Source organism: Corylus avellana, chromosome 2 (genome assembly GCF_965113065.1).
Source record: "Corylus avellana chromosome 2, dhCorAvel1.hap1.2, whole genome shotgun sequence".
In the NCBI taxonomy this organism is placed as follows: Eukaryota; Viridiplantae; Streptophyta; class Magnoliopsida; order Fagales; family Betulaceae; genus Corylus; species Corylus avellana.
Window position 1 is genome coordinate 24314492 of NC_142491.1, and position 15810 is coordinate 24330301.

Genomic DNA, 15810 nt, shown 5'->3' on the forward strand with positions numbered 1-15810 from the left:
GGCGACTCCAGAGAGTCGCCGCTGATGAGTGGTCATTAGTAGCGACTTTATAGTCGCCGCTATTGACATAAGAAAAAATTTTAAAAAATAATTAAAAAACTCATTAGCGGCAACCCGAAAGTCGCCGCTATTGATGGGTCATTAGCGGCGACCTTTTGAGGTGCCGCTAATGACCCCTCAATAGCGGCGACTTTTCTGTGGCTGCTATTAACACGGGAAAAAGTAATTAAAAATTAAGCAGCGGCGACCGTAAAGTGGCCGCTGATGATTGTCAATAGCAGCGACACTTTTGAGTTGCCGCTGATGAGTAGTCATTAGCGGAGACTTTATAGTGGCCGCTATTGACATAAGAAAAAATTAAAAAAAAATAATTAAAAAACTCATTAGCGGCGAGTAGAAGTCGCTGCTATTAATTGGTAATTAGCGGCGACTAAAGAAAGTCGCCGCTATTTACCCCTGGGAAAAATATATATATATATATATATATATATAGATTGGGGCGATGCTATTGACCCTACATATATAATAGAAAAAATTATTTACCAAAAATTCACCTCCGATAATTTGTCATTATTTCTTTTATATTAATTATTGGTGAATTCTTTTTCTATTTTCTATTCTTATTTTATATAAAAAATCAATATTTATTTTTTTCTTTTAAAGAAAACAAATTCTCCTATTAATTATTATTGAATTTCTCTATTTCTTATTCTTATTTTAACGTTTGATCAAACAATCGACCAATCTTGGTGAATTAATTCGATTGATTGTGATAGGACCAAATGATTGATCAAACATCCGATCCATCCAGGTGAATTAGTTTGATTGATCGTGATATGATCAAATGATCGATCATAATGAATTAGTTCGATTGATCGTGATGGGATCAAATGTTTGATCGCGCATCCAATCGATCTTGGTGAATTAGTTCGATTGATCGTGATAAGAACAAATGATTGATCGAACATCCGATTGATCCTAATGAATTAGTTCGATTGATTGTGATAGGATCAAATGTTATATCAAACATCCGATCGATCTAAATGAATTAGTTCGATTGATCGTGATAGACTCAAATTATCGATCAAACATCCGATTGATCCTACTGAATTAATTCGATTGATCGTGATAGGATCAAATGATTGATCAAACATCCGATTGATCCTACTGAATTAGTTCGATTGATTGTGATAGGATCAAATGTTCGATCAAACATCCGATCGATCTAAATGAATTAGTTCGATTGATCGTGATAGGATCAAATTATCGATCAAACATTCGATTGATCCTACTGAATTAATTCGATTGATCGTGATAGGATCAAATAATTGATCAAACATCCGATTGATCATAATGAATTAGTTCGATTGATCTTGATAGAATCAAATGTTTGATCGATCTTACTGAATTAATTCGATTGATCGTGATAGGATCAAATTATCGATCAAACATCCGATTGTTCCTACTGAATTAATTCGATTGATCTTGATAGAATCAAATGTTCGATCGATCTTACTGAATTAATTCGATTGATCGTGATAGGATCAAATTATCGATCAAACATCTGATTGATCCTGCTGAATTAATTAGATTGATCGTGATAGGATCAAATGATTGATCAAACGTCTGATCGCTCCTAATGAATTAGTTAGATTGATCGTGGTATGATAAAATGATCGATCAAACATTCAATCGATCCAGGTAAATTAGTTCGATTAATCGTGATAGGATCAAACGATCGATCAAACATCTGATCGATCCTAAGGAATTAATTCGATTAATTGTGATAGGATCAAATGATCGGTCAAACATCTGATCGATCCTTGTAAATTAGTTCGATTGATCGTGATAGGATCAAATGATCGATTAAACATCCGATCGATCATAATGAATTAGTTTGATTGATCGTGATAGGATTAAATATTTGATCAAGCATCCGATCGATCCTAGTGAATTAGTTCGATTGATCGTGATATGATCAATTGATAGATCAAACTGGATACAATTGATGGTTCAATCGAATATTCAATTGAACTGTAAGCTTTTTATATTATCTTAGTGCCTTAGTTATATTGATCTTGTATTATCTTTGAATTTTGTATTATTTTATAATTAATTATAAGATAAATATCAACTTAATGATCTTTATCATAAAAATTTATTAAACGGAAATTTTTAGTTAATACTATAATAATAAAAACATATTACAAGAGAAAAATTAAAAAAACAAACATCCAATCGATCCTAGTGAATTAGTTCGATTGATCGTGATATGATCAATTAATAGATCAAATTGGATACAATTGAAGGTTGATCTTTATCATAAAAATTTATTAAACGGAAATTTTTAGTTAATATTATAATAATAAAAACATATGACAAGAGAAAAATTAATAAATAAATAAATAAATAAAAATTAAAAAATTGTAAATATAATTTTTTTTTGAAAAAAAATACCCCAAATAGCGGCGACATATTGGGTCGCCGCTATTTGAGATCAATAGCGGCGATTATAGTCGCCGCTATTGATTGTGAAAAATAAAATTAGCGCCATCTTTGAAATTGGCGCTAATTTCTGAAATTTTCATCCATTTGTTATGTTTTCTGTAAATTTTTGGACCATTTTGTTTGACCCAAATCCCTAACCCGTAACCCCAAAGTCCCACACCCCTCATCATTCCCTCACTCTCACTCTCACTCTCTCTCTCTCTCTCTCACTTTGACGCGGCGCACGTTTCTCTCTCCTGCAGCTCTCTCTCCGGCGCACTCAACTCTCTCCAGTAGCTATCTCTCCGGCGTACCTCTCTCCGGTATGAACCCTTATTTGGTTTCTTGTTAATATTATATTAATACCTTTTCATGCGAGACTACTCTGGTTTTTTTTTTTTTAAATGCTTCTTTTTGCTTCTTTGTTGTTGAAATGTTTAGACACTATTTCAACCCTACAGGAATATGTCTTCGTTTGCTGCTTGAGTGCTGGGATATCCTTATTTTGGGTGTTTGCCTTGGACACCAGGTACTTCTGCTTAATGTGCTTGCAAAATGGCTATCATAAATTTATCTTCCAATTCATCTTAATATCCTATGTATGTGTCTACAATTATCATGTGTTACTTAATCCCATTTTATATGCTCTAGGAGCCTTCTGTTACAGTTGTTCATTCCCATCTAAAATTTATTTGTTTTAATTCCTATCTAATATTTTTAAGTTATGCTCTATGCCATATTCACATGTTTCACTGAGAATACAGGTTTTTCCAAAATTGGTGCTTATGTATTGTATTGAGCAACCTCATAGACTCTAATGGTCCTCCGAGAGTAGGGTCCTATATTTGTTGTGGTGTATTGCATAAAACCAACATATATATCACCTCTTCATTTGTTGTGGCAATATTGACATAGATTAAATGTAGGGAAGGAGTAACTTGTGATAGTGACATCGAGATGGATAAGAGTTGGATGCAAGAACCTATTCGATGTTCAGATCGATATCTAAAAGGACTTGAAGAATTCCTTACAATGGCGCGTCCATGTGTGGATGTAATGGTATTATGAGGTGTCCATGTCGTGATTGTGCAAATCGATATTTTCGTCATATTGAATTGGTGGAGAGTCACTTGTATCTACATGGAATTGATCGCACATACACTCGATGGATATTTCATGGGGAAGAAGATCCGTGTAGTATAAACGTGACTGCCAACTTACACACTGATACAAATGCGAGGATAGAGGAAGTTGATGAGATCGAAGAATTGTTAGGCGATGTTCAAATGGGGACATTTTTGGAAGCCAACATAGGTGAATCCTCTACTAGTCGGGGTCCTACAACTGACAATCACGAACATAGAATCGGTTTTGGTCGATTATGGGAAGATGGCATGGGTGAACTTTATCTAGGCTGTGATAAATTTACGAAAGTAGCTTTTATTTTGAAGATGCTTAATATAAAGATGATTTGCAACATGAGTAACAAGGCATTCGATATGATTATTAAGTTGATAAAGGAGGCCCTTCCTTATGGAGAGACCTTGCCATGCTCCTACCGAGCAGCAAAGCGATATTGCTGGGACTTGAGTTTTGGTTATGAGTCTATACATGCATGCTAGAATGATTGTGTGCTTTTTTGGAAGGAGCATGCTAATAAAGTACAATGCCCAACATGCAACACTTCAAGATGGAGTTGTGTTAAGGGTAGCGGCAAGAAAATTCCTCAAAAGATCTTGTGGTATTTTCCAATAAAACCGAGGTTACAACGATTGTTCATGTCGGAAGATATGGCCAAAAATATGAGGTGGCACAAAGATGAACGAAAAGATGACGGCAACACTCTAGGACACCCAACTGATGGTCTTGCATGGAAAGAGTTTGATAAAGAACATGAATGGTTTGCTCGTGATTCCCGCAACGTGCGACTTGGTTTGGCAAGTGATGGTTTCAACCTATTTGGTAATATGAGTACCACATATAGCATATGGCCAGTAGTATTAATGCCGTACAATTTACCTCCATGGATGTGTATGAAGGATCCAAATATGATATTGTCCTTAATTATCCCTGGTTGCACAGCACCTGGAAATGACATTGATGTGTATTTGCGGCCTTTGGTTGATGATTTGCATGCATTATGGAATGAAGGTGTAACCACTTACGATTCTTTGACTAAAGAGACATTTCAGTTGTATGCAGCATTACTATGGACCATAAACGATTTTCCCGCGTATGGAAACTTGTCTGGTTATTCTACGAAGGGAAAGTTGGCGTGTCCGGTATGTAACAAGGATACAATGTCTTATAGGTTGAAGTATGGGTCCAAAGAGTGTTACATGTGTCATCGTAGGTGGCTTCCTCAAGACCATGTGTGGCGCCAAGAAAGAGAATTGTTCGATGGTACAGAGGAGCATAGATTGGAACCTGAAAAAATGTCCAGAGATCAACTGCTGCAACAACTAATACATGTTGAACATGTGCAGTTTGGGAAACATATTGGGAACAAGAGAAAGCATCGCACAAGTGATGGCGGTATAAATGTGTCGAATTGGAGGAAGAAAAGTATTTTCTTTAAATTGCCTTATTGGTCAACATTGAAACTACGACACAATTTAGATGTCATGCAAATTGAGAAGAACATATGTGATAGTATCTTGGGTACATTGATGAATATTCCTGGGAAGACAAAGGACACAGCCAACGCACGATGAGATTTACGTGAAATGGGTATACGTAAAGAATTGCACTTGCAGACAAATGGTGCAACCACCAAGATGCCACTTGCGGCGTACACTTTGACAAGAGATGAGAAAAACCAGTTATGTGAGTGGCTGAAATGTGTAAAATTTCCTGATGGATATGCGTCTAACATTGGTCGATGTGTGAACAAGCTTCCTGGCAGGATATCGGGAATGAAAAGCCATGATTGTCATGTTTTTTTACAGCGCTTACTTCCTGTTGCGATCCGTGAAAAATTAACGCCTAAAATAGAAAAAACGCTGATTGAGATGAGTAATTTTTTTACGCAGTTGTGTGCACGGACATTAAAAGTAGATATCTTGAAGCAAATGAAGGTCGACATTGTCGTGATTCTATGCAAGATGGAACAAATATTTACACCAGCATTTTTTGATGTTATGGTCCATCTAGCGGTTCATTTACCTCGAGTGGCTGAGCTTGGGGGACCAGTACAAAACCGTTGGATGTATCCAATGGAAAGGACGCTTGGTAAATATAAGAGGAAGGTGCGAAACAAAGCCCGACCGGAGGCTTCAATTGCTGAGGCTTATTTAGTTGATGAGTGTTTGACGTTTTGCTCCATGTATCTTCGTGGGATTGAGACAAGATGGAGCCTTGAAGAGCGAAATGCTGATGGCTGTCTGGAAGAAACAGAACAAGGCCTCGATGTGTTCTTTCAACGAGTTCGACCGTTGGGTGCAGCAAAATATGTGACACTTGATGAGAACATTTTTGCGAGGGCTCGATGGTATGTACTTAGCAACTGTAAGGAAACAACTTCATATTTGCAGTAAGTGTATAATTCTGGGTTCCTTATCCGATTCTCTTTTGTTTAATCATGACACTAGATGATTACTAACGACATACACTTTTCTACGTAGTGAACATTATCAGATGATCGAACGGGGAGGGGGCCATGACATTGAGAAGAAGCATGAGGCCACATTTGAGCGCTGGTTTCGAGATAATATATACAGTGGTGGGCATAATGCAGAAAATGTCCCAGAACAATTATATCATCTTTCACTCGGGCCTGATCGTCAAGTTAGATCGTATAGAGGTTGCATTGTGAATGGGGTTAGGTTCCACACAAAAGAATGTGCAGAAACTCGTACTACCCAAAGTAGTGGTATTGTTGTGAAAGGTGGGTACAACACGTCAGACAATGAGTATTATGGTGAGTTGAAGAGCATTTTTGAGTTATGTTACCCTGGCCGAAATCGGGTGTATCTATTTGAGTGCGATTGGTGGGACACTGGGAGTAATACGCGGGGAATAAGAAAGGAACAAGGTTTTACAATTGTGAATACCTCTCATAAATGGTATGAGTTCGACCCGTTCATATTAGCATGCCAAGCTGCGCAAGTGTTTTACTTGAGTGATACTAAATTGGGTGGCAGTTGAAAAGTAGCGCAGACGTTGACCAATAGAAACACGTACTATAATCCAATAGTGGTAGGGGAAGATAATGAGAATGGTGACCAAGGAACCAACAATGAGGTATACCAGGAAAATGAATGTGTTGGGGGTAATATTGCAATTGTTGAAAACTCTACTATGTTACGTAGAGATGATTCGACAATACCTATTGATGAATTATATGTGCAACTTGATGCAAGCATGTTCATTGATGATAACCCTTCGATTGAAGAGCATACAACTAATTTCGATAGTGAAGAAGAGTTAAGTAGCAACTATGACACAGAATCTGAACACACAGAGAACTTTGAACACGAACAGTCATCCTCAAGCAACAATGATACAGACTATGATACAGAATGATCAAGTTGGAATTGGATTAACAAATTGTATGATGTGTTGTTACTCATATTTTATTTTTGGTTTTTCTTTTTCTACATATTGACCACTTATGTGCAATTAACTAAATTAAGTATATGAACAATTTTTTTTGTCCAAACCATATAACATGCAATATTATGGTTATATGACTGATCCACATTTATTTTGTGTTGTTTGCAAATCTATCAGAACAACTACAAATGGTGATAGGGCAAAGCCAAGGGCGTGGCCGAGTCCAAGGTCGTGGTCAACTCTGAGGTCAAGGCCGAGGCCTATGTCATGTTGACGATCGTGATAGGCCGACTCTCGTTGATGTTGATGACGATATGGGCATGCCATCACCGGTGACCCTCGATTCGGCGGAGGGCCATAGCCATTCTTCCCATGAGCGGTCTGATGACATACCCTCATCGAGAGTTGCACCCACTGCAAGCTGTAAGTGAATATAAGATCTTTTTCCTATTAGTTTGTTGCATACACTGTGCGAACTTCTTTTCCAGATACAACTAACTACGTTTTCATATTTTGATTAATAGCTAGCATGTCTGTTAGACGGTCAAGGGGTCAGAACAAGAATTTCAAGGTTAATGATATGATAGATAAGGATGGTCCGCTCAATTTGAAATTCAAGGATGAGTATGTCGTACTTGTGGGCGACAATTCCGGGGCGTGGTCGAGGATAATTTCTAAGATTGTCCTCGATCATTGCAACCTCCATTATCAGAGTTGGACCATGGTCCCAGATGAAATGGTGAAAAGATTGGAAGAACGAGTGAAGGTATAAATCTCATTGTGTATGTGTATTATGTCACTTGCTACAAATAATGTGACAAACTTTTGACCATTGTTTTCGTAATTACTATGTCTCAGGGTAAGTTCATTTTGGATACGGAGCTACAGAAGCACAAGGATGCCTTAAAGCATCAACTAGGTAAGGCCTATAATAGGAAACGCTATGCATTGCACCTCAAGAACTACCAAATTTATTTCAAAAATGTGGATAGCGATGATTTAGTAGCGGTGGCCAATGCTCAAGTCGAAGCGAGGGCCAATGTTCCAACTGGTATTTCTCCGAAACAATGGCCTGCTATATGTGATTCATTCGAAGTTGATATGTGGAAGGTAAACACATCTTATTCAAATAGATAGTCAATTATTAATTCTAAGATTTGTATTCAGCTATAAAAAATGAAATTAATATGTTTTTTGATTGAATTTTTGTAGAAAAAATCTGAGCGAAATAAGAAAAACAGAGCAAAGATGGAAACAAATCATACCGCTGGCAGCACGACGTTCGTCAATATCATTCACAAGAAGGTAAGAATATATAGTGTTAGGCTTTTATAGTAATGTTCTTCAGTGTAACAGTTAATTATGTGTATTATGTGCAAGCAAAGAAAACTAATGTTGCACCCAATCCCATAGAAATATACAAGGACACACACACTAACAAGGATGGGAAATTTGTGAGTGAGTACGCTGAGAGTAAATATGTAAGTGAATGAAATGGGTACTCATGATGAATATGTCTAATGAACTTGCATGGTTTATTTAGTTGAGGTTTATATGGATTGTGCAGAATGAAATGGAATCAATAGCAGCAAACTCCGACAACACTAATGCCAGCCAAGAAGACATTGTCTTAAAGGTGCTAGGTGGACACCGCTCAGGACATGTCAGAGGAAAAGGTTGTGGTGCCAAACCTACCAAGTCAAATTCCTCATGCAACCAACAAAACCATGATGAATGCTTGGCTAAACAGCTAGAAACCGAAGAGAAACTAGTTGCTATGGAGGCATCATTTCAGGCCAAAATTAGGGAGTCAAAAGCATCACAAATTGCTATGGAGGCAACATTTCAGGCCGAAATTAAGGAGTCAAAAGCATCACAAGCTGCTATGGAGGCAGCATTTCAGGCCCAAATTAAGGAGTCAAAAGCATCTCAAGCTGCTATGCAAGCACAAATGGAAATGCTGCTAAAACATATAGGAGGGTAAAAGAATCTTGCCTATAATTTTTTTCTTTTTTTATTTCACACACATATCAAGTAATTGTTAGAAAGATCATTGATTATGATATGAATTCTATTATTCCTAGGATTGGAGGGAGCTCTTATGGATCTCAAGCAATCGGAAGCAACATTTGAAAGAGCTTTTGTTGTATTTTGTTTAAGACTTTGTTTTAATATTTTTAAGGTTTGTATTATAGGGTAAGAACTTTAAATAGTTTGAATGTTTAAGAACTTGGAGGGTGCTTTAGTTGTACTTTGTTGAAGAAGTTTTAAAATTACAAAGATTATAACAAATTTGGTTTGTGTTAGAAGGTAAGAACTTCAAACAGTTTTTTTGTTTAAGAACTTTGAGTTAGTGAACCTCTCTTGACATGTTTATCAAGTTGAGTAAACAATGCAAGAGAGTAATATTATATAACAATATTTCCTTTTTAAGTGTATACAGGATGACATGAGTGGAAGATGTGCAAGGAGTTGTGGCGCTAAAGGACTCAAATAACAAGGGGTAAGATATTTCAATCCCATTGTCATTCACTTGTTGGTGGGAAGTTAATTCCATTTAATACAAGTATATAACACTATTTTCTTTTTTTAGTGTATGTAGAATGGCTGGAGAGAAAGACAGGCAAGAAATTGTTGCATTAAAGGACTCAATTGATGGTAAGTTATTTCAAACCTATTGTCACTCACTTGTTGGTGGAAGTACTGTGAAATGTAGCGAGCGGGAGGCTTGCATGGAGTTATAAGGATGAGTAGAATGTGAATTGGAGTGTTTGGTTTTTGATTATATTTGTTTGTTGGTTTGCGTTTGTGATCTCATTAATCATATAAGCTTGTGTTTGTGTTTGATTGTGGTAATTAAGGCCGACAATCTTTTTTTGTCTTAAGTTATTTGTTTCAGGAAAAAAGAATTGCTTTTAGTCTTAGTTAATTCTTTTATTTTTTATTTTTTATTTTTGTTTTAGTTTGTTCATGTGAATGTTTGTTTCAGATCAGTGAGCTATACCCAGCTTGTAGTTAGATCTAACAACTAGTTTGACACCCCAAGAAGGTCTCATTTGGATGGTCTTTTTTTAAATTTTTGTCTGTTTTCTGGTGAATTTTATTTTCAACATTTGTTTGTTCCACCGTTATGTGAGTTGCTCTTCTTTTTATAAGAATTTGCAAGCATGTAAATAGCAAATACTAGAAGCATTTGAATAAAAGATAGTGTTATTCCTTTGCTTGATGAGATGAAGTCCTTTATTTTTTTTTGGACATAGTTTGTGCTCATAGGTGAGGACTCAAACCCTTCAATATATGTAAGGTTTGTTGCTCTTAGGGTCCACAATTCAAAGGCAAGCCTTGGATTGGGTGGTTTAGTTTGATTGACTTAGCATGAGTTTACTTTTGATTATAACCTTATTGTCCGGACGTCCCCAACATGTCATTGTTTTGTGTTGTTGTTTCCCTCTTTTCACTTTTTGTTTCATGATAAGAAGTGAATCCTTGAATCCACTTGTCCTTCCATATGCAATGCTTGCACCAACTTGTTTTAATGGTTTAGCTATTATTCCTTTGCTTGATGAGATGAAGTCCTTTATTTTTTTTTGGACATAGTTTGTGCTCATAGGTGATGACTTAAACCTTTCAATATATGTAAGGTTTGTTGCTCTTAGGGTCCACAGTTCAAAGGCAAGCCTTGGATTGGGTGGTTTAGTTTGATTGACTTGGCATGAGTTTACTTTTGATTATAACCTTATTGTCCGGACGTTCCCAACATGTCATTATTTTGTGTTGTTGTTTCCCTCTTTTCACTTTTTGTTTCATGATAAGAAGTGAATCCTTGAATCCACTTGTCCTTCCATATGCAATGCTTGCACCAACTTGTTTTAATGGTTTAGCTATTATTCCTTTGCTTGATGAGATGAAGTCCTTTATTTTTTTTTTGGACATAGTTTGTGCTCATAGGTGATGACTCAAACCCTTCAATATATGTAAGGTTTGTTGCTCTTAGGGTCCACAATTCAAAGGCAAGCCTTGGATTGAGTGGTTTAGTTTGATTGACTTGGCATGAGTTTACTTTTGATTATAACCTTATTGTCCGGACGTCCCCAACATGTCATTATTTTGTGTTGTTGTTTCCCTCTTTTCACTTTTTGTTTCATGATAAGAAGTGAATCCTTGAATCCACTTGTCCTTCCATATGCAATGCTTGCACCAACTTATTTTAATGGTTTAGCTATTATTGCTTTGCTTGATGAGATGAAGTCCTTTATTTTTTTTTGGACATAGTTTGTGCTCATAGGTGAGGACTCAAACCCTTCAATATATGTAAGGTTTGTTGCTCTTAGGGTCCACAAGTCAAAGGCAAGCCTTGGATTGGGTGGTTTAGTTTGATTGACTTGGCATGAGTTTATTTTTGATTATAACCTTATTGTCCGGATGTCCCCAACATGTCATTATTTTGTGTTATTGTTTCCCTCTTTCACTATTTGTTTCATGATAAGAAGTGAATCCTTGAATCCACTTGTCCTTTCATATATATGCAATGCTTGCACCAATTAACTTTAGTTATCTCGAGCGATTTGACTATAAATAGGCTTGATGTAATTCTCATAACTGTTATATAACAACATCTATTATAAGCAGGTTTTGTTTTTTGTTTTTTTTTTTTTTTAATATCATTGAGGTCGCCGCTAATGATTTTTTTATTCTTACGATTATCAATAGCGGCGACCTAGATGTCGCCGCTACTGATGGTCAATAGCGGCGACGATATGGTTGCCACTACTGTCATCAATAGCAGCGACCTAGAAGGTCGCCGCTATTGATAGTCAATAGCAGTGACCTAGATGGTCGCTGCTACTGATAGTCAATAGCAGCGACCCAGATGGTCGCCGCTATTGACCATCATCAGCGGCGACACTCGGCCCATTTCAAGCTTTTTTTGCGGCAACAAAAAAAGTCATTAGCGGCGACTTTTAGTCGCTGCTATTAATGTCGCCGCTATTGATCATCAGTGGCAGATTAATACCAGCAACTGAAGCGGCCAAGGGTCGCCGCTATTGATCAATAGCGGCGACCCTTGATCAATAGCGGCGACGTGTTGCTCATTAGCGGCGACCCAATGAGCAAATTTCTTGTAGTGATAACAACACCTACGTACGTAGTCCTTGAGGTTCGACACCTTCAATATAGCTTCAATTTGGTTTAAAAATTGCTTCATGTTTTAAAAATTGTAGCAACTATTATATAACATATTTAAGAAAAAACTTAATAAATTTGTCCTTATGGTTTAGGATATATAATTGGCTTAAATTAAGTGCTTTACGTCCAGTTTAACAATAGGATCTAACGGAATTAAATGACAGTGTGAATGGGCATTGTTTACTTTAACAAGTCTCGCTCTTAAAAAAGGGTCTTGCTCGAAATCTTCATCCAAGTCTAGGTCTATGTCAACTTTGGTCTTTGTTTACTATATACACTAGCATTTGATTTATTTAATAAGAAAGCCTTTAAAGTGATAAATATCAGGAGGTAGATGGCCTAGGTTGGTATTTTACAAGTTTTCAATTTTTGTAGAGACTTGGAAAATTTAAGACATAGTTTAGTGTGCTAAAAATTGAAAATGTGGTTAAGGGTAAAATTCGCTAACTACCTAACTGCTATAGCGGTTAATAACTCTAATAATCACAAACTGCTTTTTAAATAAAATTTTTTTAAAAAAATATGTATGGTAATACGATAATACCTTACTACATACGATGTCGTTTTTAAATTTTTATACATTTTAATATATATTTAAACACAAAAACGTTATCGTTATATATATATATATATATATATATATATATATATATATATGTGTGTGTGTGTGTGTGTGTGTGTGTGTGTGTGTGTTAGCGGTTTTTCTCTAACCGCCTTCAAAAGGGGTTAGCAGTTCGTGTGGTATGCTGTTAGCAGGTGATTAATAACCGACTGCCGTATCACCCTTAATGGGTATCTCACCAACATTTTTCACGGGATCCAGCTTTGTAAAATAACTAGATATTGTGAGATGGACGGTCAATTTTTCCAACTAACGGCGTCAAGTTATTTAGAGAATTTTTTTTAGAGAGCGCACCTTCATAACAAGTCAGATGTGTAGGCACCATTAAGGGTTGTGGTTCAATGACCTAAGAAAATACCAAGTGGTCAAGGCTTGTAATAGGATGTGGGTTCGAATATCCGCAATAGAAAGTCTTCACATATACTTGGTTAGTATTAGCCGCCTTGAATTTCATTGATGCTCTGGTGGGGCTGGGGCAGGCTATGGCTCAATCGGACTTGAGAGAGAGCTTGTGGTTTCTCATGTGCGGCTCCCAGCGTGTAGGTGTCAAACGAACTCAAATTAAGTCAAATAAAAGCTCATAGTACTTGTTTTGAGATCCTCTACCAAATGGTTGAATCTCAGAGAAATTCATTTTTAACAAAACTGCCGTTTCTAACAAGTGAGTTATTATTTATCTGCCAAAATGACACTTTCGGACTATCGCTTTATTTCTAAATTTGGGTTGGAAAATATGTTTTCTTCACATAAAAATAGTTTTTATAGAACGCTTAATCTTAGGTGCATTTGCGTTTATACTTTAAAGAATTCACACTAACATTTTAAAATTTTTAAACAAGAAATTTCGTGTGTAGATTAACTCTAACATGCGTGTGTAGATTAATTGAAGGAGGAGTAAGATCTAGGAATCAAATGATAGAGCGCCTACACCTAGTGCTACCCAATTTCATGAGGTATATATGGGTCTTATGCTTGTGCAAATTTTTGTTTTGCATGATCTTTTGCTATACTGATAATTGTTCATGAGTTTTTGTACTTTATCTTCAAGATATATTCCCAATATGGGTAGGTGACCTACTAGGAACCTGCATGTCGATAGCGAGACGCGTGGACCCTCCAGAATTTTATAGTTTAATTTACATATCATCAGCGGTATCCTTGTCTTCATCTTTTGTTCTTATGTGCTGTAAGTTATACGGACGTCAATATAGAATACGGGTTGGTTACGGGTCAATATCTATTGTAAACAAAGCGACGATGAACAAATTCATTCTCTATTGTAAAGACCCTCCGTTTACGGTTCAATATCTGGCATCATTCAGCAAATTAATAAATAAATAGATTAAAAAACTAAATAAGAGTAGCACGGGATTGAATGGTGAATTGAACTTATATGATTGGATGTCTTCCACGCCTCCAAATGTAACATTTTTTAACAATTTTTAATCATAATCTATTGAAACGTAATAAGCAAGTTGCATTTGATAATTATAATGACTACGTTCCAATAGATTATGAGCAATAAATGAACTTATTTGACTATAAGCAGTGTGGGTGTCTCATCATTTCTTTAAGTTCGTCTACGGGTGAGATCTACTGCACATTTGGACCTACAAGCGGCAGTTTTGGAAGAAAGCTCGTCCAACCCTGTAAGTTATTACTTGCCCTGGAAGTTATTTCCAACCCTGGAAGTTTTTAACTTTTTCCTTACTGATTTATATGAAGCAAAAGGCTATTTTTGCTGAAGTTTTGTACATCTGTTAACAAATGAAAGATGCATGTGATGAATGCAATTATCACGTTATATGAATTTTTATTTTTTATTTTTTAGTTTATTACGAGAGTAAGATGAAAAGATTTTTTAACGTTTTTATCTTCCTATTTTATCACGTTATATATATGATTACATTAATGGTTATGTAGCATTTCTCTGAGTATAATTTTGATAGGGCTTTGTAGCGTGACCCATTTACCAATAAATGGCCTCACAAAAGTTTTTCAAGTACACATGTATGAAGGTGATTAATGCCATAAACATAAAACAACAATACGCTATATATATCTTTATTTGATTGGATACTGTTTTTTAAGCGATTTTCTTCTTCATCGTTTCTTAGGATTTTTAATGTAGCGATGACCTTTTTTCCGGCTTTTGTTTTTGTTTTCCGTTACCTCTAAAGACATCTCTTGTAATCATGGACTTTGTGAGATGCAGCACCATAAATAAGAGGAACTTTGGCTTGATAGATGGTTGATTGCATAAGAAAACATTAATCTAGCCTGACATACTAAAATTAATGCATGCAGCACCACGAACTAACAGTAAGAAATTCGAGAATAATCAAGGAAAAAAAGTAACAAAAGAACCTAAAGTCACACCCGGGGTTTGGCATCACACCAGGATTAGAAGAATTAGGATAATTTTTCTTTTCTATTAAGTTTAATTAAGATTTTAAAATAAGTAAAAATTTAACATGGTTTTAGCTAGAGCTAAAGTCTTGTTGTTTATAACCATGCATAACCAATGATGATTTAATATGGACAATCCTAGCTCTGCCGTTGACCATAACTATAAAGTAGATGAGTACAATGCTACATATATTTGACGAGCACGAAACTCAAATCCAATTCCAAAACTGAGGTTCCTTGATTCCTTTATTGACTCGTTTGTAATTATAAGCGATTTTGTTTTTCATGCTTCTTAGAATTTGTAGTTATTTCAAAGTAGATGGTAAATTTTTGTTTTTCGCTCTCACACCCTAACGTACGTAGCACGGATAAAGAACAAAATAAAGATAAAATATTGGTAAAATTTGGCGTCTCACCAACGTAGAGTCTCGCCACGTAAAAGAGTAATCATAACTTTCAAAAGAACAAAATAACTGTTTATTTATCAATCACCGTCTCCAAAATACAATTGAAACTTATGCTTAAATAGACTAAAACACTAAGGGCCTGTT

General features: G+C 36.0%; 1 protein-coding gene across 1 annotated transcript; it reads left to right on the forward strand.

The window, feature by feature from the left end:
• Nucleotides 1-2937: 2937 nt before the first annotated feature.
• On the forward strand, nucleotides 2938-6023 carry LOC132183264 (uncharacterized). Its single transcript, XM_088513697.1, has 2 exons — nucleotides 2938-3016; nucleotides 3414-6023. The coding sequence occupies exon 2, from the start codon at nucleotides 5214-5216 to the stop codon at nucleotides 6021-6023; it is 810 nt and encodes a 269-aa protein (XP_088369823.1). The 5' UTR covers nucleotides 2938-3016; nucleotides 3414-5213.
• Nucleotides 6024-15810: the final 9787 nt, after the last annotated feature.